Source organism: Trachurus japonicus, chromosome 5, assembly GCF_045865225.1.
Source record: "Trachurus japonicus isolate A0001 chromosome 5, Traja_1.0".
NCBI lineage: Eukaryota > Metazoa > Chordata > Actinopteri > Carangiformes > Carangidae > Trachurus > Trachurus japonicus.
In genome coordinates this window covers 16785123-16808677 of record NC_140911.1, presented here as the reverse complement: position 1 = coordinate 16808677, position 23555 = coordinate 16785123, and the positions used below count along the sequence as shown (strand labels likewise).

Sequence of the window (23555 nt, the reverse complement as noted above, 5' to 3'; positions counted from 1 at the left end):
TCAGTCAGACATGACGTCATTTTATTTTTTATTACAGTAATCGGGTACCCGGGTAACACCAGGTTAGGTTACTCGGTTAGAAAATTATTCGAAATGCCCATCCCTACATGATAGGTCCCCTTAAATGTGGATGCTGCTGTCAGTACGACCTTTTATCTTCTTGTACCAGAAGGGGAGGAAAAGAAGAAAGCATCAAATCCTGTATCAATGCGTCTCTCCTGTGCCCCCCCCTCCTCCTCAGCGTGTCGGAGCTGCAGATATCCAGCGTTCAGTGTGTGACGGGCGGCAGCAATAAGACAGGAGACCACCAGATCACGCTGCATTACGGCGGCAGCCAGCGTCACCTCCACACCTCCACCTACCGCTACACCCACAATCCAAACATCACCCACGCCACGCCGGCTAAGAGCTTCATGGAGTAAGTCTACAAGTTAGAATCAAATCTCTAATAACTCTTCACCTTAGAAAGTTATTCAAAGGAGCCCAAAACTGTTTAACTTGTTTAAAGCCTGGAATAGGTTGCTACCAATAAACATCCAAAAAATGTTTATGGTCAGAGAAAGCATATATGATTTAAGAGGGAACTGTAACTTTAAACAATCTACCATCCATTCTACCCTGAAAAGTTTTAGCATCTATTTTTGTGGTGTTAAAATGTGGAATAGACTAGATGAGGATATAAAAATGTGCAATAACTTAAAACAATTTAAAAGTAAGTACAAACATACACTCTTGGACAGCTATAAAGAACTTGACAGCTAATTTTACTCTTTTTATTTATAATCATGGTCTTATTTCATATTAAAGCAATATGTTTTTAATCTTCTGAATTGTATGGAACTACAGATGTATGACATGAATCACAATGTGGCGGGGGGGCTGAACTTGATCAGCTTTGCTTCCTTCAGCCCCTTCTCAAACTTGCACAGTATCATTATTGTTTTGTTTCTTGTTACATAGATTGTTTGTCTTTTGATGTGCTTGTTTGAGACAAATAAAAATCAAATCAAATCAAATCAAACTGAAATGCTGCAAATTTTAAAAACTGATTTGTCTGTTCAGTGGCGGTCGAGTGATCTTTGTGTCGGGCCACAACTTGGACGTGGTGCAGGAGCCTCGTATGGTGGTGACGGTCTCTCCCTTCGAGTCCGTCAGCCAGAGCAAGAGCAAGAGGAGGAAAAAGCGGAGTACGAAGCAGAAGGAGAAGCGACGGAAAACACAGGGACGGCCTGCCAGGATGGTGCCTGACCCCGTCTGTCCCGGAGACCCTCTCTGCTCTGTCAAACAGGTCTGTCTGAACTTTTGTTGCAAACCAAATTATCCTTCGGGGACATTAAAGATTTTCAAATAAAATAAAAAAAAAAACACACAGAGTCAACACAGTAGAGCTCACATAGCACACACATGATACAATAAACACATATAAATACATATAGTCATCACAGATTACAGTGCTGTACATCCTTCCCAACAGGTTCGCCTACAGCCTATTAAGGAATCTAACGGCAGACGGGACAAAGGATTTTAAATATCTGTTTGATTTGGCCTGACAAGGGAACGTGTACCTCCTCTTAGATGGGAGGAGTCGAAACTCTGCATGAAGAGGGTGGAGAGGGTTTGCCAGAATGGCCCTTTAACTCTGAGTGGCTCTGACCTGATAAACATTATCAACATCATTCAAGTTAATGCCAATTGTTTTTTTGGCAGAGTTGGACCACACTCTTCATCTTATTCTTATTTGATATGCTGAGGTTCCCAAACCAACAAATCATTGCAAAAGTTAAGATGGACTCAATAAAAGATGAGTAAAGCAGTTTAAGAAACTTCTCATCAACGTTAAAAGACCTCAGTTTCCTTAAAATAAAACAACCTCTGATTTACTTTCCTGCAGATGGCATCTGTGTGTCTATTGGACAGAATAACATTTTCTTTTCTTCACAGCTGCTCGCTTCATTAAAACGTCTTTTCTGCGTCACCAGTTCACAGAACGCTGCGAGGTGAACTCGTCCTCCCTGATCCTGTGCCGCTCTCCGACGGTGGACCCCTCCATCTGGGGGTCGAGGGTCACGGTGGAGTTCCTGCTGGACAACCTGCGCTTTGACTTCAGCACGTTGAACCCCCAGCCGTTCACCTACGAGCCCAACCCCGTGCTGCGGCGCCTGAACCAGCTGGAGCCGCTGAACGCCTACCGCTACAACCCCGGCAGCTTCATCCAGCTGGAGGTCAGAGGAGAGGCAGTTCTGGACACTTTAAAGGGACAACGAGGAGTTTCTATTCGGTTATAAAAAAGTCTCACGTTAATGTGGATGAATCTCCGCTACCCACACTTGTTAATGGGCCCATTTTCGATAAATATATCGTTCTGTCTCTATCGTTATTTTGTTATTATTAGTGGTGGCGGAAACGCTAGTCGAGCCGACCAGCGTTTCCTTAATGAGAATAACGCAGCTGAATCGCCGTTTATGGTCGGAACTACGACGGTAACTGAACGTCTTCGAACCTCTGACTTTAATTATTGATGAATGAAAACATGAGTCCGTCTTGCGCCGGTCAAAGAATTTTACGGTGCGCGCGGAGGCTCATAAATGTAGTGTGAAAACGCTTCGCTTTTCCAAAACTCCTCGTTGTCCCTTTAAATGAAAACCAGAACCAGATGTGTCCAACTGTCCATGTCTTTATGTCTCAAACTATGCAACCAAAAATAAGATGGAGGGAAAAAATTGTTAAACAAACACCAGGAACTGGAAGTTTTAAGTGGATTTTCCATGTGTTCTCAGGGAGAAAACTTGGACCTGGCCATCACTAAGGACGAGGTTGTGGTGTTGGTTGGCGAGGGTGTGTGTGCTGTGAAGACTCTGACCAAAAACCATCTGTACTGTGAGCCGCCACCTCAGCAGCCCGCACCGGGACCCAACGGCAAGAAACGAGAGGGTTCGGACAATCTCCCAGAGTTCACCGTGAGTTTGCAGTTTGCAGAAAAAGTCAGCGTGGGGGATGTCGGAGGCTGTTGGAGCACCTGTCAGACACAGACAGACACTGCTGCTGTTGGAGGCTCGTCGTCACTGTTTTAATGTGTGTATGTGCGCTGTGTGGTTTGTGTGTGTGTGTGTTTCAGGTCCAAATGGGCAATCTGAACTTTTCCCTTGGTAAGGTTCTGTACGACAACCTCAGCCTGTCCACCTTCCCCCTGGAGGCTCAGATTGGAGTGGGAGTGGGGGCGTCGATAGTGGCCCTCATCGTCCTCATCATCGTGCTCATCTACAGGTCAGTGGGTGAAACTGTCTGAGCGTCTGTGTCACAGTTTGACCTTTTTGAATCTAAAGCTTTCGGATTAAATCAAGTGACATATATAATAATATATTATAATAATAAATTATCTCTCAGCTCATTTTATCATTTAATACAGTATAAACAGGGTATCCGCGGGGTCTTGAAAAGTATTAAAAGGTGATAAATCAATTTTGGGAAAATTAAGACCCTTAAAAAGTATTAAAAAGTCTTTTCACAACTTTATAAAGTCTTAAATATTGAAGGTATTTTTTCTGAATTAGCTGTCCAAGAGTTTGAGTTGTAAAAAACATTGTGGAAGTGTGTGAATTTATTTGTTTAATTAAAAAACAAAGATGAACCGGTTCATGAAAAAGAAAAGAAGATTTTTGTTTTTGTTTTTTTGAGAGTTGAGCAATGTTATTTTTGATAAACTTTGCCTTTGATTTATTATCCCAGCCTTTTTTTTTCAATTCTGTTGTATCATAGTGGTCTAGAGTCTTTATCACAAAAACTAAAACTGTTCAGTTAAAAGTGTCACTGATGTAAATGGTTACAGCTTCAAGCGGCGGTGAGGTGTTAAAAAATGTTGAGAAGGTCTTGAAAAAGTCTTAAAAAGGTATTAGAATTAACTTCAAGATTCCTGTATATACCCTGATAAAGTCTTCAGATGACCTAATTTTACGTTTTATTTTGTGATAGAATTAATATTAAATGGATGAATTAGATTTTCTTAATTTCTTACCATTTGTCAACAAAACCAATGAACCCATGATGATAAAAGCGATGAACAGGTTTATTAAAGCCAGAATCTGGGATTTAAAAGAGCCACATTCACTCTCACAGCACAGCCCTCCATGGTTTAATCAGTTCTTTGTGAGTTACAACATTTAAATAGTGGCACTGGAAGATTCAAGACTGTTTCAAGAGCTGTCTGTATTAGACACATTTGAATATTATGATGTTTTTTGAGGCATTTAAATCCAGTTTTAACATGAAAAGCATTAGAATAATTAATTTCCCAGACTGTTACAAGGCCTTTGGAGCAAAAAAAGAACTGAAGTTAAAGAACACTTTAAGAGAGAGCGTCATATCAGTGTTTCATAACATGCTGACATCCATCTCCTGTGAGAATCCACAGTACAAGTTGAATGCCGGAAGGAAAATTGAAAAATTGAACTGGAAAAGCAGTGCGCACTGATGCTCATGTTAACTCTATAAATACTTGCCTAAATAAAGTATACAGTGTAAATGGTTAATACATGTGACAGCAGTGGAACTAAATCCATATAACAAAAATCTAACAGTCTTATGCATGTAATGCACAGAAACAAAGGGACCATTGTTCCACTGAAGAGTGAAACAATGAGCCCCTGTTAAGAACTGATATCAAATAGATTATCTCTAAACAAGTTTTGGTTTATGACCAGAGAAACATAACGATACTGAAAGTGAAAAAACATTTTATGCCAAATTATTAAGAGTATAGAAAGAAATTCACTCACCAATGGAAAAGACCAAAAAGGCTCAGCAGCATAAATTTGAGATCATATAGAGGCCCTTATTAATTATGTTAAGAATTTAGATTTAACAAATGATCTCTCTTGTTTTCAACACTTACATTTTGTATAAGATGAATACATGTCTGCCAACTATAAAGATGATTTATTGATGCTCTTAGTGAATGCGGTCATTACATGCTGAAGCACACTATATTATTCAAAGGCTAGTGACTGTAAATCGTGATGTTAAAATTAAATAAAACAGTATTTTGAAGGAGAAAAAAAGTTTTAAAAAAACTTCAATTTCATTTTACAAAAAGTATTCAGATCCCATGTTGAACTGCTGGTTTATTTTAATTTTCCTTGAGAAAACACACCTGTTTATACAAGGTCCCACTATTCACACTGCATGTCTGTTTTAATAACTCTCAGATTATAGTCGGTTAATGTGTTACATATTATGTGTTAGACTGGGACAACACTGTTACCCGCTGATGGCACTTTGATTTGATTATGTCACGTCATGAAGTGTTAAAGAACCAAAATAGGAACTGCTGGTTCGGGATCATCACAGTGTGCAGTGTTTTCATTTTGTCCCAGCTCGACCTCGTCATAAATACTAATCATTTGGTCCTGTCTGTGTCTGTGTCGGTGTCTGTCAGGAGGAAGAGCAAGCAGGCCCTGAGGGACTACAAGAAGGTCCAGATCCAACTGGAGAACCTGGAGACCAGCGTGAGAGACCGCTGCAAGAAAGAGTTCACCGGTAAGAGACCGGGAGAGCAGTAAAGTCACATCACCGAGGAGGAAGGAGACGATCGAGACCGTTTATTTTACTTTTCAGAAGCCAACGGATCAACTTTGTTTTCACATTGTCCTTATTTCATCACACCTCCCACATGAAATGTTCTCCACATCCCACATGTGGATGCAGCAGAGGAATTTAATTTTACTCGGCCATCGCTGTCTGGTGTCTGGTGTTCGGCAGCTCTTACCTCATAATGCAGTTACCAGCACAGGCTTTGAATACGATATGTAGAAGCTTAGGACTTAAGTAGAACAACACTGAACGACTTGTTAAAAAAATAGCAGCCCAAGTTTACATTGGCTGATGTTTGGCTGGTATCACTGTTTCAGTTGGAAGGATCATTTTCACTGAAAATATTTTAAGACCATGATGATGTGATTTTTGTAGGGTCCTCTACCAGACAAACATGTTCCTTTAATATCTGGAGAACGACTCTGTATAGCACCAGTAAGCTTTAAAGGTTGGATTTTCTGTGCAAGACCACAACCACACTCACTCACCACCTCCCATCAGGCTTAGACTGGATCGAGCCGCTGCTGAAATTTGGCGTAGGAACTGATAAACACGCTGTTTCGTTGCATTACTATACAGTACGTACTTCCATGTTGCGCTCATTGAGATTTCATCCGAACAGATTTCTGTTTGGATGTTCTGTTCGTTCTGTTCATAAAACTGCGAAAGGTAGCCTACTTTAAAGCAGAAGTAAGCGATCCGGTCGTTTTGGCTAATGCTGCGTTCCAGGCAGGCTTTTGAAACCGTAAATTACAGCTTCAAGTCACAACTTACGACTTTGTAGCGTTCCAGGCAACCCACTCGTGTTTTTCCGACCTGTTTTACCTGTGAAAGTCACTATAACGGCCACTCGTAACTTCCGACCCGTGAACTTACGTAATACGTTAGTATTACGTTTGAGGCTCCCGCCATAAGCTTTAAGTAGCTTCTTGGGAGACCTGGCGCTCCACACATCTGCTTCTGTTCTTTTCTGCTCTGTCTACTAATGTCATGTGTGTTGTGCGAAATAAATAAATACTGAAATACTGAACTCGTACCAGATCGAACTGGTACGACTTCACAGGTCGGAAAAACACGAGTTATGGGCTGCCCTGAACGCACCATAACAGTCCTCGTCCCTACGTCACCACATTCACGCGCATCCCTTGGCTGCACACACAGCCCTGCATGCCGTTCTCTCTCCTCATTGGATAAACCTGGTAGGATACGAGAAAAGTTTTCTCCTCGGCTCAGAGCAGAGCAGAGTGACTGACAGACCCGTGTTTCGGTCCAAACACTCTATGTAAGTGATTGCTGTCGGAAGATACAACTATTTAAGACTTATATTAACACAAAAATATCGCTTACTTCTGCTTTAAATTTTCATACAAAAAGCGTCAGGTTCAAATCAGGCTCAGGCCCATAAATACAGTTAATGGGCTGGGCCAAGCCGAACTGCATGGGTTATTTGGGCCCAGTCGGTGCCAACAATACACGACAAACAGAAATTGCAATCTGCTGTTGTCAATTCAGTCAAATGTGCATCAATCAAGGCCGTCTGACCTTTCACCTGTCTTCATCCACCCTGTTTCAGACCTGATGACAGAGATGATGGACATGTCCAGCGACCTGGTGGGCTCCGGGATCCCTTTCCTTGACTACCGGAGGTACGCCGAACGCATTTTCTTCCCTGGCCACAGAGAGTCTCCGCTGAGGAGAGACCTGGACGTTCAGGAGTGTCGGCGGCAGACGGTGGAGCAGGGCCTGGTGCAGCTGTCCAACCTACTCAACAGCAAGCTGTTCCTCACCAAGGTAGCTGCCATCACCCTCAGCGTTGTGGAGACGATCTATAGTATTTTAAGCGGAGGGATAACTCTCCTTTAACTTTTAACTTTTTAACTTTTCCTTTAGTTTATCCACACGCTGGAGAGCCAGCGGACTTTCTCTCCCAGAGACCGAGCCTACGTGGCCTCCCTGCTGACAGTCGCCCTTCACGGCAAACTGGAATATTTCACCGACATCCTCAAAACTCTCCTGAACGACCTGGTGGAGCAGTACGTGGCCAAGAACCCCAAGTTGATGCTGCGACGGTGAGAAAAGGAGGGAGAATAAATGTGTGGTCGTGTTTTCGATGTTGTAAAAATGTTTTGCAGTGACTCAGCTGTTGGGTTTTTGTTTCCTCTGCAGAACAGAGACGGTGGTGGAGAAGCTGCTGACCAACTGGATGTCGATCTGCCTCTACGCCTTCCTCAGGGTCAGTCACACATGATGCTACATTTCAACTTCAACCATAAGCCGTGATGAAACCATGAAAGTCAAACGAGTACATCAAGTTCCCAATTGTTCTGCCTTGGAAAAAAAAAAAAAACACATACCATAATAAATTCCTTTCAAGACCAACTGTTGATCAGATTAGATCAGATCAGACGGAGGGGTACAGCTAATCCACATCTTAGTGGAGAAAAAGAACGAGACAATAAAGCCTAAGTCCCTCACCAACATCAAAGCGTCCACCAACACCACACCACCCACTCCTCTCTACACTTATCAAACCATATTTACACAAACAACAAATCACAGTCTATTTTCAGGTCTAATTAACATAACATGGGATTGCACCAGATGCCTTAATGTCAGCTGGCGCTGTGTGGTTTAGGAATTGTCCTGGATTTTGGGATATCTCCGTGGTAATGCACATAGTCTCTCCCTCATGAAACTATAACAAAGCCTTTTTTTTTACACTTATCTTTGCACAAATTAAACAAATAAGTTGTGTTAATAAATGCACTTTCAATCTGCTGATAGGCTGGTTTCATTGCCTTTAGACAGGAGGCGTTTACCTGTTTGCTAAGCTAAGACAACCAGCTGCTGGCTGGAGGTAGAGATAGGAGGGTAGCTCATCTTGAAATATGTCTAAACCATAATAGACCCAGAACTAGTCCTTCATCTGATATGAAAATGCACATCTGAAAACTGGAAACAATTTGCACATAGAAATGGGCTCAGGATGCAGATGTGTGTAGTGTGTCACATAAACTTGAGCAGTTGCTTAAATAAGTGTCATTTCATTTCCTGGAAAAAAGGGCATGTTGAGCCATTGAATAATTGTCTTTATTGTGAAAAGGAATAGTACTAATGTCGCTTATTTCACGATTAAATGTCAATTTTTTTTCCTGACTAACATAGAGGCATAAAAGACACTCTCATGGCCGATAAATCCTGGATTCAAAGACAACGACCAGTAAATATCTTCTGAAGCAAGACGGTTAATCTCATATTTCCAGATCTAGTATTTTAAATCTTGGCAAGCGCAAGATAATTTGCGGTGCTTATGTTAGTTCTTGGAAAGTGTCTTCACACTGCTCTTCATGCTCTGCTAATGCGAGTGTCTGTCCAGTGTAACTTCAGTCTCTCTCTCTCTCTCTAAAATAGAAGATGAAGTTGTAGTTCAAAGGTCAAAGTACTGACATCTGTGAAGTAACAAGGGAATATTTCGTGAGAAATGTTCCCATGCAGATGGAGGGGCTATCGCTCAGAGAAGTAAAAAACCCGGTGTCAACTAAGTTCATGTAAATAGTGGAGGAAAAGAAGAATTTCCTGTTAGTTTGAATCAAGTAGAAAGACCATCTGCTAAATGTTCGGCTTAGTAGGCAAAACGTTTTGAGGGGTTCCCAGGATGTAAAGAAGCATCCTTGTCCCGCAGTGTTTATTAAGACAGTACCAACTAACTTCTCTATCTTCTGTGTGTGTGTGTAGGACTCAGCAGGAGAGTCTCTCTACATGCTGTTCAGGGCCATAAAGCACCAGGTAGATAAAGGACCTGTGGACGCTGTGACTGGAAAGGCCAAGTACACCCTGAATGACAACCGGCTGCTGCGAGAGGACGTGGATTACAAAATCCTGGTGAGTGAGGACAGGGTATCCGCGGGGTCTTGAAAAGTATTAAAAGGTGATAAATCAATTTTGGGAAAATTAAGACTCTTAAAAAGTATTAAAAAGTCTTTTCACGACTTTATAAAGTCTTAAACTTTGAAGGTATTTTTTCTGAATTAGCTGTCCAAGAGTTTGAGTCCTAAAAAACATTGTGAAAGTGTGTGAATTTATTCATTTTATTAAAAAACAAAGATGAGATGAACCGGTACATAGAAAAGAAAAGAAGATTGTTGTTTTGGTTTTTTGAGAGTGTAGCAATGTTTTGTTTTTTTATTATAAACTTTGCCTTTTATTTATTATCCCAGCTTATTTTGAATACTGTTGTATCATAGTGATCTATAGTCTTTATCACAAACTAGAACTGTTAAGTTAAAAGTGTCACTGATGTAAATGGTAATAACTTGAAGTGGCGGTGAGGTACTGAAAAATATTGAGAAGGTCTTGAAAAAGTATTAAAAAGGTATTAGAATTAACTTCAAGATTCCTGTATAAACCCTGGAGGAGAACTCTGACATTACGATGTCCACCGTGACCTGGAGGATTTTTTTTTTCTTATTATTTTTCAGTTCTCCGTCTACCTTCTCACACTTTTCTTTTCCATTCCCCACAGACTGTGAATGTATTGGTGCAGGGGGGAGGAGTGAACGAGACGCAGCCGCTGCCCTCCAAAGTGCTGGACTGCGACACCATCACACAGGTGAAGGAGAAGCTGCTGGATCAGGTGTTCAAGGGCACCTCCTTCTCCCACCGCCCCCACGCCGACTCACTGGACCTGGGTGAGAATCCGTTCGTTGACCTCTGACCATCAGAATAGGTTTTACCTTTAGATTCACACTTAAACACGCTGCCTCCTCAAGCTTTAGCTTTAGCTCTCAGAACTACGGGGTGTGAAACAAGCAGTGCGATATTCTCTCTCTTCTTATTCTTATCTTTGCACCAATTCTTTTTTATCTTTTAAGATAAGGACAATTTATGTATTTATCCTGACTGTTTTAAGTTTGTTTTAAATGTTATTAATTATAAGGTCATTTTAAATAATGCACTTCGCAACAAGCCATCACTCTTTTTTATCTAGATATGCTGCTATGGATTGTTGCCAAACAAAATTTCATTGTATTGTTTTACCAGTACGATGACGATAAAGGTATCTTGAATATTGAAAATCTGTCAAGTTAAAGGACAATTCCAGGCGAATTCAACTCGGGGGTGTATTTTCCTATCATTTTAGGTCTAAAAGAAGGAATCTGAAGATTTTCAGTTTAATCACTCCTGTTTTGCGGTAGTTGCGTCTGTCCCCGCATCGCCACGGCAGCAATGAATGGGAGTGGATGTAATGGTGCGTTCCAGGCAACCCGTAACTCGTATTTTTCTGACCTGTTCCTATGGTTACCCGTTAGAACGTACAGTCAAATTCGTAACTTCCCACCTGTGAACTCGTACTAGATCGATCTGCTCCCAGTTCCCAGTTAGTAACTCGTAACTTGCCTGGAACGCTACAAACTCGTAACTGGTGACTTGAAGTCGTGACTTACGGGTTAAAAAGCCTGCCTGGAACGCACCATAAGTTCTGCTGTTTAGGCTGTTTCCAGCCCTCAAAGCCGCAATTTTTTTCCACAGACAGCGTCAGATGGCGACTCAAACATGCACCGAGAAGTTTATTTACTTCAAGCAAGCCGACATGTTTGTAAAACTAGATCTAATTCAAAGTCTCCCAGAGTCTCGCGCGAGACCCAGTTGCCGTGCTCGGTGTGTTCAGGTGCAGTCAGAGCTACCGTTTGTGTCATAAACACAGGAATATCAACTCTTTACTTGCTTAAAGTAAAAAAACCTTCTCGGCGCAGGTTTGAGTAGCCACCTGACGCTGTCTGTGGAAAAAAATGTACACTTCAAGCAAGTAAAGAGTTGATATTCCTGTGTTTATGACACAAGCGGTAGCTCCCACTGCGCCTGAATACACCAGCACTGCAACTTCGGGCTCGCGCGAGACTCCAGGAGACTTTGGATTAGATCTAGTTTTACAAACATGTCGGCTTGCTTGAAGTAAATAAACTTCTCGGTGCATGTTTGAGTCGCCATCTGACACTGTCTGTGGAAAAAAATTGCGGCTTTGAGGGCTGTAAACAGCCTAAGCAGCAGAACTTACATCCACTCCCATTCATTGCTGCCGTGGCGATGCTGGGACAGACACAACTACCGCAAAACAGGAGCGATTAAACTGAAAATCTTCAGATTCATTCTTTTAGACCTAAAATGATATGAAAATACACCCCCGAGTTGAATTCGCCTGGAATTGTCCTTTAAGTTAAACACTTGCCCTCAGGTCTGATTCTTCTGTTAAACTGTGGCGCCCCCTACAGCAAGATGAAAATAAATGCATGAAGAGTTCATTATCGGGTCAGGCTTCATGCACTGGAAAGCACCTTGGAGTGTGAATGCCCAAACCCAATTTGAAATATTAAGTTGATCTACTAACTAATTCTATTTTGCTATGGCACAAACAAGTATGCTGACAGCCTGGCTGTTGTGTCTCATTCAGAGTGGAGGTCTGGTGTCGCCGGACATCTCATCCTGTCAGACGAGGACCTGACGTCTGTGGTTCAGGGCAACTGGAAACGCCTGAACACACTGCAGCACTACAAGGTCAGACATCACACTTGACTAACACGCTGCCTGCCGGAGGAAAAAAAACAACATTTTACACACTGAAAGTAAAAGTGTGGGTGTCGTTATGCAGCTCAGAAAGTGGTGAGGGTCAGAGACTTTGTTTCAAACTCAGCCAGTGGCGTGCACAGACTTTTTGAAGGGCAGGGGCGAAAAGGAAAAAAAAGGGCACCTAATAGCGCGTCCTCGCCACTGAAGAGGGCACTTTACCACATGTTTTGGCTCCTAGATGTGGCTCCTAGAGGGCACTTTCAGGGCTGCCAAGTTTCAGAAAATGACAAGAGTGAGACTGTAGTGACATGGTACGTTTGGGCGGCGACCACAGGTTGGCGGCAAAAAAAAATTGGTCTTTTTTAACGTCAATTTGGCCTGTTTTAACACGTGTTTTGGCTCCTAGAGGGCACTTTAGCACACGTTTTGGCCCCCATGAGGACACTTACGCACGTGTTTTGGCTTCCAAGAGGGCACTTTAACGCGCGTTTTGGCTCCCAGGGGGCACTTTAGCACGCGTTTTTCAACAATTGGGCCACGAGGGGGAGCGACCGCCCCCCCTTGCCCCCCCCCCCCTGTGCACACCACTGAACTCAGCCATGGCTTTACATCCTCCTATGACAGACTGTCCTGGAGCTTCTGCTCATGTTCTGGCTGTAGTTACAAGAGGAGTACATGTTACTGAATGTTTTTCTTTTTTTTTTTTAAAGATTTGTTTTTTTATTAACAGAATCTCTGAGAGAGAGGATGTACTGTACATAATGTTACAAATACACCACAAGGATGATTTCAAAACATCAGAAGAGATAATAAGAAAAGAAAAAATAATAATAACTGAATGTTTTTCTGAATGTAGCTGAATGTTTAAAGGCAACACATCACAGTACCTCAGCACCAAATTAACCTGGTCACATAGCAGTTACTCAAAAGGTTTAAGTGATTATTTAATGCTCAGTGTTCCCTGGATAAACACCGAGTTTGTCTGTTGCATCGACCTGAAACATTTAACAATGTAGATTCAAACTCAACACAGTTACTACTACTTTGGGCTCAGTTCAAAACTACAAAGAACAATTTCTCTGTTATTGAATGAAACCATTTTTAACATGTTCATCTGATTGTTTTGTTTGTTTTTTGTTGGACTGTGCATCGTGTTTCTTTCCGTCTGTGCTCTCAACATCATTTAAAACGAGGGTGTGACCTCAGTGATTCCTCCAGACTTGAAATAAAGTTTAAACAAAATATATGAATGAATGGTCAGGGCCGTAAAGGTAGTTCAGAAAGTATTATTGTCAACTAGATAAATAGGAGCAGGGTAAAAGGTCTTTCAGTTGTTGTGCTGCCCCCTGCTGGTGCCAGAACCAGCTCCCACTGGAGATTGAATCTGCCCAAACTGCAACTGGTTTTAAAGAAGCTGGAAAATTGCTTCTTTTAATCTTTTGCAACTTAATGAGAAATTATATTTTTTTATGATCTTTTTTTTAATGCTGTTTTTGTTCTGTTTTCATATTGTCCTTTTTTTTTACCTCTTGTCTCACCAGGTCCCAGACGGTGCAACAGTAGCACTGGTCCCACGCCACAACAAACACATTCACCACGACAACCATGACTATGTAGCAGGAGAGAGTGAGTTAACACAAGAACAGCATTATGGGATAATTCATGTAGATCAACAATTTTTTTTTTTCTGATTTTGAACAAGGACATTTATACTAATAAAGCTTGAAAAACATTGAACCTGTGCAGAAACGCCGATGCTGGAGGATGCAGACGAAGGCGGAGTGCGGCTGTGGCATCTGGTGAAAGCCAGCGAGGAGCCGGAGCTGCCGAAACACCGCAGGGGAAGCCTGAGAGAGAGGGAGAGGGCCAAGGCCATCCCCGAGATATACCTGACCCGCCTGCTGTCCATGAAGGTGCACACACACACACACACACACACACACTGTTGAGCTAGTTTTACGGTTGCAAAATTCTGTGAATTTTCAAAGTTGGAAACTTTCCATGGGAATAAACGGGAATATATTGGAATATATGAGAATAAATCCGAAATTTACAAAATTGATGGTTGGCCCTAAACAGGGAACTTAAATATAGTTGGGGAAAATATACTGTAGCATAATCTTGGCTAAAACGACCAGAGTTTTTGTTGTTCAGTAAAAGAATTGATTGTTCATACAAGAATTAAAACTTGATAAAGTTCTACTCACAAATACATTTGTTGAAATGTCATGTTTTTTAATTGTATTGTTATTTTGCATGGATGTCTGCTTATGACGAAACAAAATATTTACATTTATGTTTGGATATGATACAGTTTGTTTAAAGGGATAGTTCAACATTTTGGCAAATTGGCCCATTGCCATAATCGCTATAGTCATAGCAGTAGGTTCGTTACCTTTAATTGTCGGTGTAAGCTATTTTCAGTACGGCGGAGCGCAGCAGCTGGCTGCTCAGAGCTACGCTATGGAGGCTAAGGGAATTTCTTGGTTTCCCTCATTAAACTCATCAAATTCAACATCCCAAAACTCCACAGCGCTTTTGTAGACAAGTTGTGAGCTGCACAACCACCACGCTATGAGATAATGACGGAACGATACGAAACGGAGCCGTTTTCGAGGTAAATACAGGGTAAATACGGAGACTGCTTGCTGAAAAACTGTCCCTGAACGCAACGCGCATCAGCGGTTTTGTATGAATTTACCTCGAAAACGGCTCCGTTTCATATCGTTCCGTCATTATCTCATAGCGTGGTGAATGTGCAGCTCACAACTTGTCTACAAAAGCGCTGTGGAGTTTTGGGATTTTGTATTTGATGAGTTTGATGAGGGAAACCAAGTAATTCCGTTAGCCTCCATAGCATAGCTCTGAGCAGCCTGCTGCTGCGCTCCGCCGTACTGAAAATAGCTTACACCGACAAATAAAGGTAACGAACCTACTGCTATAACTATAGCGATTATGGCAATGGGCCAATTTGCCAAAATGTTGAACTATCCCTTTAAATTACCCCAAATTTCCAGTTAATCCCCATAAATTCCCAATAGTTCCCATAAATTCCCATAATTCCCATGGAAGGTTTACAATTTGGAAGATTTCCAAAAATCCCCAACGTAACTTCCCATGGAAAGTTTCTTGAAATTTACCAGAAATTTACTGGAAATTTTCCACCCCTTTGCAACTCTAGCTAGTTTCTTACATCGCAAACAGGTCCACGCACGAAGAGAGATCGAGTTCACAGTTAAAATCTATGATTCACTTCACTTGTCAGTTGTCAGGGTTCAAGCAGCTCATTCAGAGGAGAAAGGCAGAGATGAAATAAAAGATTTAAAATGCTGATATGTGACATGCCATCAGTTGAAACACTGACAAACATGACTCCCACTTTATCATCTCCTCTTGCTCCGTCCTCAGGGCACGTTGCAGAAGTTTGTAGACGACCTGTTCACAGTGATCCTCAGCACCAGCCGCCCTGTCCCGCTCGCTGTCAAATATTTCTTCGACCTGCTGGACGACCAGGCGGGACAACACGGTATCGCCGACCCAGAGACGATTCACATTTGGAAGACGAACAGGTGCGGTTGAACACACACACACACACACACACACACACACACACACACACACACACACACACAAAGCCTGATGGTCACATGAAAAGTCAAGTGAGACACTGAAAACACATTTTTCAACAGAGAACATAACACAAGATGGAGCTTCATTTATCCCCACACAAAAGAATATGTAGCATCTAAGGAAACGTATTGTAGAAATAAGGAAAACATAATATAGAATAAAAATGAGAATTTCTTTGGGGCTTCTTGTCCATTAACAGCTCCAATAACCACCGAGGAGTCATTATTAACATAAACAAAGTGGAATCTGCCACTGACATCCAGCTCCAGTCTCTTAAATAAAACCACACGATCGATGATATCAAATCCTGCTCTGATATCTAATAGGACAAGTGAAGAGACGAAGAAGTCCAGTGTCTGAGTCCATGAGATCATCGATAACGTTTCTATTACTGACTGAAACTCTTCGAACAAAACCAAGGAAGATAATGACTTCACTGGCCTGCTGCATGTTCTAGATGTTGACCAGAGGTATTTTCTCGTCTCTTCCGTGTCTTCAGTCTCCCGCTGCGCTTCTGGATCAACATCGTGAAGAACCCTCAGTTCATCTTTGACGTGCAGGCGTCGGATCACGTGGACGCCGTGCTCTCCGTCATCGCCCAGACATTCATGGACTCCTGCACCATCGCAGAGCACAAACTAGGAAGGGTGAGGATGACATTATTCTGATCTTAAATAACATTTGTTTTCACATCTGTTTTTTTAGATTTTGTTTGAGGAGTGTTTGCTGCTCGTGCTCAGTCAAAACAAAAAGATTTGTTTCGGTGAATGCAAAGGTTGTAAGTAGGGATGTCACAATTACTTGTTTTCACAATTAATCGCGGTATTAAACGCCACAATTAAATTGATCGCAAAGATTCCTAAATACCGTCACTTTCCAAAAATAGATTCTGTATGAACCGTGTCGGCAGATGTGCACCAAAGTAAAGGTGAATGCACAGATACTGGTCCATTTACCTAACGTAGCATTGAATTGGTAGGAATTTAAATGCTAGAGTGTCATTTGTAATTAAAAAAAAAGATTAAAATTAACTTAAACATTTGGTATTGATGACAATTAATGACTTGTCTTGAATATTTCAAACACTTCCCCTGGCGGATTAATAATTGGTCATATTTTAATAGATATTTAAAATATTTTATAATTAATAATGTATATTTTAACTATATTTGATTTTACACATTAATAGTGTTGTGAAATTAATTAATCCATAATAATCGTGATAATCGCAATACCGTGATTATTTCTCTGACAATAATCGTACCAAAAAAATCTATTATCGTGACATCCCTAGTTGTAAGACCAAATAAATGCCACCACAAGAGGAAACGTTGAAGCTCTACGTGGTATTTTAGTAACTGGCAAAGATATATGTTTAAGAATCAGGTGGTGCATTTGTTGTGTGGCTAAAAAGTCTGGAAGCAGCTTCCTGCATTTGGTCCTCATTCCTTTATTTGAATTTCAACAGGACTCTCCCATCAACAAGCTGCTGTATGCCAGAGATATCCCCAGATACAAGCAGATGGTAGAAAGGTAGGTTCAGCTTTCATTTAAAGGACAATTCCAGGCGAATTCAACTCGGGGGTGTATTTTCCTATCATTTTAGGTCTAAAAGAAGGAATCTGAAGATTTTCAGTTTAATCGCTCCTGTTTTGCGGTAGTTGCGTCTGTCCCCGCATCGCCACGGCAGCAATGAATGGGAGTGGATGTAAGTTCTGCTGTTTAGGCTGTTTACATCCCTCAAAGCCACAATTTTTTTCCACAGACAGCGTCAGATGGCTACTCAAACATGCACCGAGAAGTTTATTTACTTCAAGCAAGCCGACATGTTTGTAAAACTAGATCTAATTCAAAGTCTCCCGGAGTCTCGCACGAGACCCAGTTGCCGTGCTGGTGTGTTCAGGTGCAGTGGGAAAAGCTACCGTTTGTGTCATAAACACAGGAATATCAACTCTTTACTTGCTTCAAGTAAAAAAAACTTCTCGGTGCATGTTTGAGTAGCCACCTGACGCTGTCTGTGGAAAAAAATGTACACTTCAAGCAAGTAAAGAGTTGATATTCCTGTGTTTATGACACAAGCGGTAGCTCCCACTGCGCCTGAACACACCAGCACTGCAACTTCGGGCTCGCGCGAGACTCCGGGAGACTTTGAATTAGATCTAGTTTTACAAACATGTCGGCTTGCTTGCAGTAAATAAACTTCTCGGTGCATGTTTGAGTCGCCATCTGACGCTGTCTGTGGAAAAAAACTGCGGCTTTGAGGGCTGGAAACAGCCTAAACAGCAGAACTTACATCCACTCCCATTCATTGCTGCCGTGGCGATGCGCGGACAGACGCAACTACCGCAAAACAGGAGCAATTAAACTGAAAATCTTCAGATTCATTCTTTTAGACCTAAAATGATATGAAAATACACCCCCGAGTTGAATTCGCCTGGAATTGTCCTTTGACCCCCAGAAAATCATATTATTGTCTAACTGTCCCCTCAACATGGCAACACTCCTGCTTGTGCTTAACAAGTTCATCTGCGATGGTTTTCTAAACTGCCGTGTTTGTGAAGCTGACGATGGTGTCTGTCGATCGTTGCAGGTACTACGCTGACATCAGACAGACTATCTCAGCCAGCGACCAGGAGATGAACTCGGCGCTGGCTGAACTGTCCAGGGTGAGGGGCCGGTCACACCTCAGAGCCGACACTGTGGACAAACACATTCACAGTCAGAGTGCGACAGCGTCTAACCTGAATGTTGTTGTTGTTGTTTCAGAACTACTCTGGAGAGCTGAATTACCTGGTCGCTCTGCACGAGCTCTACAAGTACATCAACAAATACTACGACCAGGTGTGTAGGGCACTCATCTTTTCCTCCACTAAATCCTTCCTCTGGAGATGATATATACTGTACAGCGCTGCTTGGAAGTTTATGAACCCTCCAAACATGGTGCCTGTGATTGGCAACTTTGTTCTTTCTTGAGAGCAGAGGCTTTCCCATGAATGACATGCCTACACTCCAAAAACTCATACTCTTACCAAGAACATTTGTCTTATTTCTAGTTGAAACAATCTCATTCTACTTAAAATAAGACTCATCACATTAGAAGTAGTTTGTTTTTAGACAATTTTTACTTCTTTCAAGCAGATTTACACTTGAAATAAGTAAAAAAAATCTGATAGTGGAGCAAGTTTTTCCATCTTATTACAAGCACAAAAAACTTCCTTTCACTGGCAGATTTTTCTACTTATTTCAAGTGAAAATTTGTTTGAAACAAGTGAAAATGATCTAAAAACAAGTTAATTTTTAGGTGATGTGTCTTATTTTAAGTGGAAAGAGGTTAGTTTTGACTAGAAATTAGACATTTTGACAAGAAATAAGATAAATATTCTTGGAAAGATTTTGAGTTTTTGCAGTGTATTCATTTTTCACTTGATTGTTGCGGCACGTACATTTATCCCAGATGCTGGTTGGCCTTTACCTGATTTATTTTCTCTACTGATGCTTCGTGGTGAAAGTTTAGATGGTTTTCCACTTCTGGGCAGAGTTGTGGTGATGCTGAGTGCCCTCCATGTGTAAATGATTTGTATTACAAACAGTGCAAGTAAAAAAGAAAAATCTACTTGCACATGTGCAACCAGTAAATTTGCTGTTTGTTTTTTTTAACACTCAACGAATCTGGAATCTGGAATTACAGATCTGGTGGCAGGCTAAGGTGTATGTGGATCATGAATGAAAAGGAGATGTGAATATTTGATTTGCAAGCTGATTTGTGCCCCTACATTTTCTGTTTGTGCTCCTAAGATTTTAAGTTAGGGGCCACTGTGCTCCCAGGAAAAACATTAGTCTGGAGCCCTGGATCTTACAAAACCTTTCCTAACGATGTCTCATTTGATTGGTCTGCTTTATTAACTACTTGAGCACCCACATGTGTTTCATCTGAGTCTATTATGTCCTTGACTTTACCAATGCAGTTGTGGTTCACTTGCCTTTGCACATACTCTGATTTCATGTTTCACGTACTCTGATGGTCACACACACAGGTCCCTCAAAACAAGTACATGGAATTGATTAACATAAACCTCACATTTCATATATGCAAACTGGTGATGATGAAATAAGAGAATCATCATAAAAAAAACTCTAAAGGGGTTCACAAAGTTTCAAGCACAGCACTGTAGATACCTGAGACTGTCACTCTTTTAAACCAGCACTAAGGAACTTTTCAACCATCATAAAATATTTTCATAACTTTTGTGATGATACATCGACTTACAACAAGTTGAATGACACCTCTGTCGTGGCCTGAGGGGGTCTGTATCTCTTTCTCTGGCACTAAGCAGCTTTGAGGAGCATGGTAGGAACCCGGCTCTCACTTAAGTTTCACTTTCACTTTTGCGAGTCACAACAAGGAGGAAACAGGCAAAACGGCACTTTAGCAATGGATTATGTTTGTGTTTTCACTTTGAAATGATCCACTGGAAACAGAAACTTAGTTTTGATGTCTTCTGTTAATTTTGATGCAGGATATTTACAGGGCTTCACGCTAGTGTTCATGGGAAATGGAGTCTTCCTTCAGGCAAAACACTACCGCTTTGGTCCACAGGCGCCGCCAAACTCAACCAAAACTGAAAGTTCTTTAGTACTGCTTTAAATGTTGGCTAACTTGTCTCTAACCTGTCTCTAACCGGTCTCTAACTTGTCTCTAACCTGTCTCTAATCTGTCTCTAACCTGTCTCTCCACTCGTCCTCCTCTCATCAGATCATCACGGCGCTGGAGGAAGACCCCACGGCCCAGAAGATGCAGCTCGGCTACAGGCTGCAGCAGATCGCTGCCGCCGTGGAGAATAAAGTCACCGACTTGTGACAGAGGAAACAGCCACTGGTGTTAACAGATAAAAAGAGAGAGTCGGGGGGGGGGGGGCGGGTGTTTGTGTGTGTGTGTATATGTGGAGAGGCAAGCGAACAAACCTGCAGCCTGCAGGTTGAACTGAAAACACACACTCTTCTTCCAGAGGAAGAGCAGAGGGAAACAAGAGGCTGTGAGGTTTTATTTTTTATTTTTTTTAAGGAACATTTGTCAGATCAGAAGGTTGGACTTCGTATCCCAGCACCCTCTTGTCCTCTTTCGGTGTTCACTAAGGATGCAGTTGTGCGGTCCAGACACTGTGAGTCCAACGTAGCGACAGGACAACACGTGGACACCAAACACCCCCTGGACAAAGACAGAAGGGGGGCGTGTGTAAAAGAGACAGTGGCAGCGGTCGGGCCTGCTGCCGTGCTGCTTGTGGTTTTATCAGTTCAAACCGTGCTGGACTTGAAGCTCTCATGTACAACGCACCATCTGGTCCACAGATCTGAAGACTCTTATAACCTAAAGTAGGATTTTATGTCATTATTTTCCCTCTGAAGTCAATTTTATGAAGCAGTACCTCTTATGCCTTGTGTGCTTGTCACTGCTGTATGATCAGACATTTTTTTTGGCTGTGTGTGTGTGTGTATGGTGATTTGTGAGTATGTTTGTGTGCGCACACAGTTATCCACATCGCCCTGGTTGGTCTACTACATCTTAATGTCATTGGTTGCTAGTTCAGAGTATTCCAAGTAACTGGTGGTCCCATGTTGTCGCAGGGAGCAGTATTTTGAAAATACAGTGAATCGATCGTCAACGTTACATCTTCACAAGTCGCAGAAGGAAACTTGGTCTCAACAGTGTTTACTTCTTAGTGTCACTGCCTCTCTCTACCTCACTCACTGTGTGCTGCAACCATCGCGCTTCGTTATTTTACGTTTCTTGCCCCAACTAAAAAAAAAACAAACTACTACTGTGTGTTTCTGTTCAGCTGAGACAACCAGTCCAGCAGCTCAGCTCACATCTGTACTCATAAATATGCAGCAACACCTGCTGGATGACACACACACACATACACATACACACACATACACACAGATATTTCAGACATGTCTTTCTTTTGTCAACAGTTGGCTCAGAACCTGCTTGTTGGGGCATTTTAAGGTACTTAAAACCAGACTAACTGACACGTGACGTTACTCTGTTTCTCTTTCTTGCTTTTCTACTTATTCATGTGGATGTGTATATAGTGTACAAGTCACTGGAAAGATGTTAGAGGAAAAAACAAATATCCTTCCATAAAGAAACTCATATTAATGAAGTGGAAATCTAGTGTGCGTCGTAGCGTTTTATTGTGTATTTCTATTTTGTACATTTTCTCACATTCCTCTTTGGCGTTCGAGAGTTGCTCCACACCGATGCGGTGGTACAAAGTTGGTATAAAGTATTGAACACAAGGTGGCTGCACGTGCTGAAGGTCTCTGGGATTTTGTTACAGGTTATCTATTGATTCTATTTCTACTGGTTCAGTAGGCGTATTCGACCCGGTCACTGTTCGGCTTTTTGGTGTGGAGCACAGAGAATTCTCTTAAAGAAGAAAAAAAAAAAAAAAAGCTAATGTTGGCTGATATTTTTCTTATTTAAATGACAGAGACTGACAGACTGAGGAGTTAGAAGGGCTGGATGTTGTTTTACATATGTCAATGCTGGTCTCGATTCCTTTTTTTAAAAGTGTTTCCTATAGAACGACCCTTTGTACTTGAGTTAGGCTTAATTTAGGTCGCGGTTAGGTAGCGATTACTGACAAGGTTCAGGCGAATGCAAGAGGAAACCACGTTGACTGGGAAACCAAAAAACAATAAGATTAGAACTAAGTTTATGTACATTTTTCAAAAGAAAATCTCTCTTTTTTTTTTTTAATCTACAGAGTTTGATGTTGATTTAATACAAACGGCTGCTCTAGTTTTAATTTGCACAATATTTATAAGAGAACAAGACTGAGAATCCGATTACAATCAGTGCCAACTTCAATTCTCAAGTTCATCAGTACTACAAAGTCACATCTCCGCTTAATAAATAATGGTTTAATACCCAAAACCAGTTGTCAGTTCTGTGTGTCGTCCCTGTCGGTCCAGAAACAGCATATCAGAGTGTAATCCCTGGTTCATCACCACACAGCGACGCAGCACATGGTTTGTCCTGTTGCACACGGTCGGTGTCAGATGGCTGTGAAAGCTCAGTGATGGTACAGACAAGACACCTGAGGGAAACGATTTAATGTTATCAGGCTGTAAACCTTTTTTTTTTTTTTTTTTTTTGGCAATACAGAGGAGGCTCTGCAGCGAGCCGTTTTAAAGGATGTTTCTTATTTTGTGTGTTAATATCATACTGATTTAAAATGTAACTAGTGGTTTAACATGTTTAATAAGAAAGGCTGCAAATTCTCACATATGCCGATGTAATAAAGTGTTCTTAAAATGATGTGCTCTGTCTTTCTTTTTAAGAAGCCATGTTTACAAAATGTTTTTTGTTTGAATTTTCATTTTTGCATTTCCTGTTCACTGGAAGATTGAAAAAAAAAAACCTCCTTCCAGTTTACATTGCTCAAAGAAATTGCACTTGACCATACTGTGACAATTATACTACTATTTTTACTGTTAACTACATAAAATAGTCAAACAGAATTGGTAAAATAAATCCAGAAGTCTGATCTCCTCTGACAGTTTTCCCAGAAGGTTTTAAAGCAATTTTACAATCACCACTGTTTTTTAGCTGAAACTTTGAGACAGATTAGTTTTATCCAAGAATCTCAAGCATCATGTTTGGCCTTAAAAGTGTTTTTTTATTTTATTTTTTTTATTGATCCAATAGACATGGGGAACTGATGTTATTAAGCTAAAACGGGTGCATTATGGAACCAGCATGCCACAGC

General features: G+C 41.4%; 1 protein-coding gene across 1 annotated transcript in view; it reads left to right on the top strand.

Annotated features, from left to right (window-relative positions):
- plxnb1b (plexin b1b) overlaps positions 1-23104 on the top strand; it is a 113093-nt gene extending 89989 nt beyond the window's left edge. Inside the window, exons 20-39 of the mRNA XM_085776577.1 lie at positions 242-418; positions 1063-1288; positions 1980-2222; positions 2778-2957; positions 3116-3264; positions 5432-5532; positions 7160-7377; positions 7477-7655; positions 7753-7819; positions 9322-9468; positions 10109-10274; positions 12035-12138; positions 13692-13776; positions 13897-14063; positions 15559-15719; positions 16280-16427; positions 17249-17313; positions 18371-18446; positions 18547-18621; positions 20534-23104. Coding sequence (XP_085632703.1) covers positions 242-418; positions 1063-1288; positions 1980-2222; positions 2778-2957; positions 3116-3264; positions 5432-5532; positions 7160-7377; positions 7477-7655; positions 7753-7819; positions 9322-9468; positions 10109-10274; positions 12035-12138; positions 13692-13776; positions 13897-14063; positions 15559-15719; positions 16280-16427; positions 17249-17313; positions 18371-18446; positions 18547-18621; positions 20534-20638 — 2839 coding nt within the window. The 3' untranslated portion in view covers positions 20639-23104. The remainder of the gene's footprint in view (positions 1-241; positions 419-1062; positions 1289-1979; positions 2223-2777; positions 2958-3115; positions 3265-5431; positions 5533-7159; positions 7378-7476; positions 7656-7752; positions 7820-9321; positions 9469-10108; positions 10275-12034; positions 12139-13691; positions 13777-13896; positions 14064-15558; positions 15720-16279; positions 16428-17248; positions 17314-18370; positions 18447-18546; positions 18622-20533) is intronic.
- Positions 23105-23555: the final 451 nt, after the last annotated feature.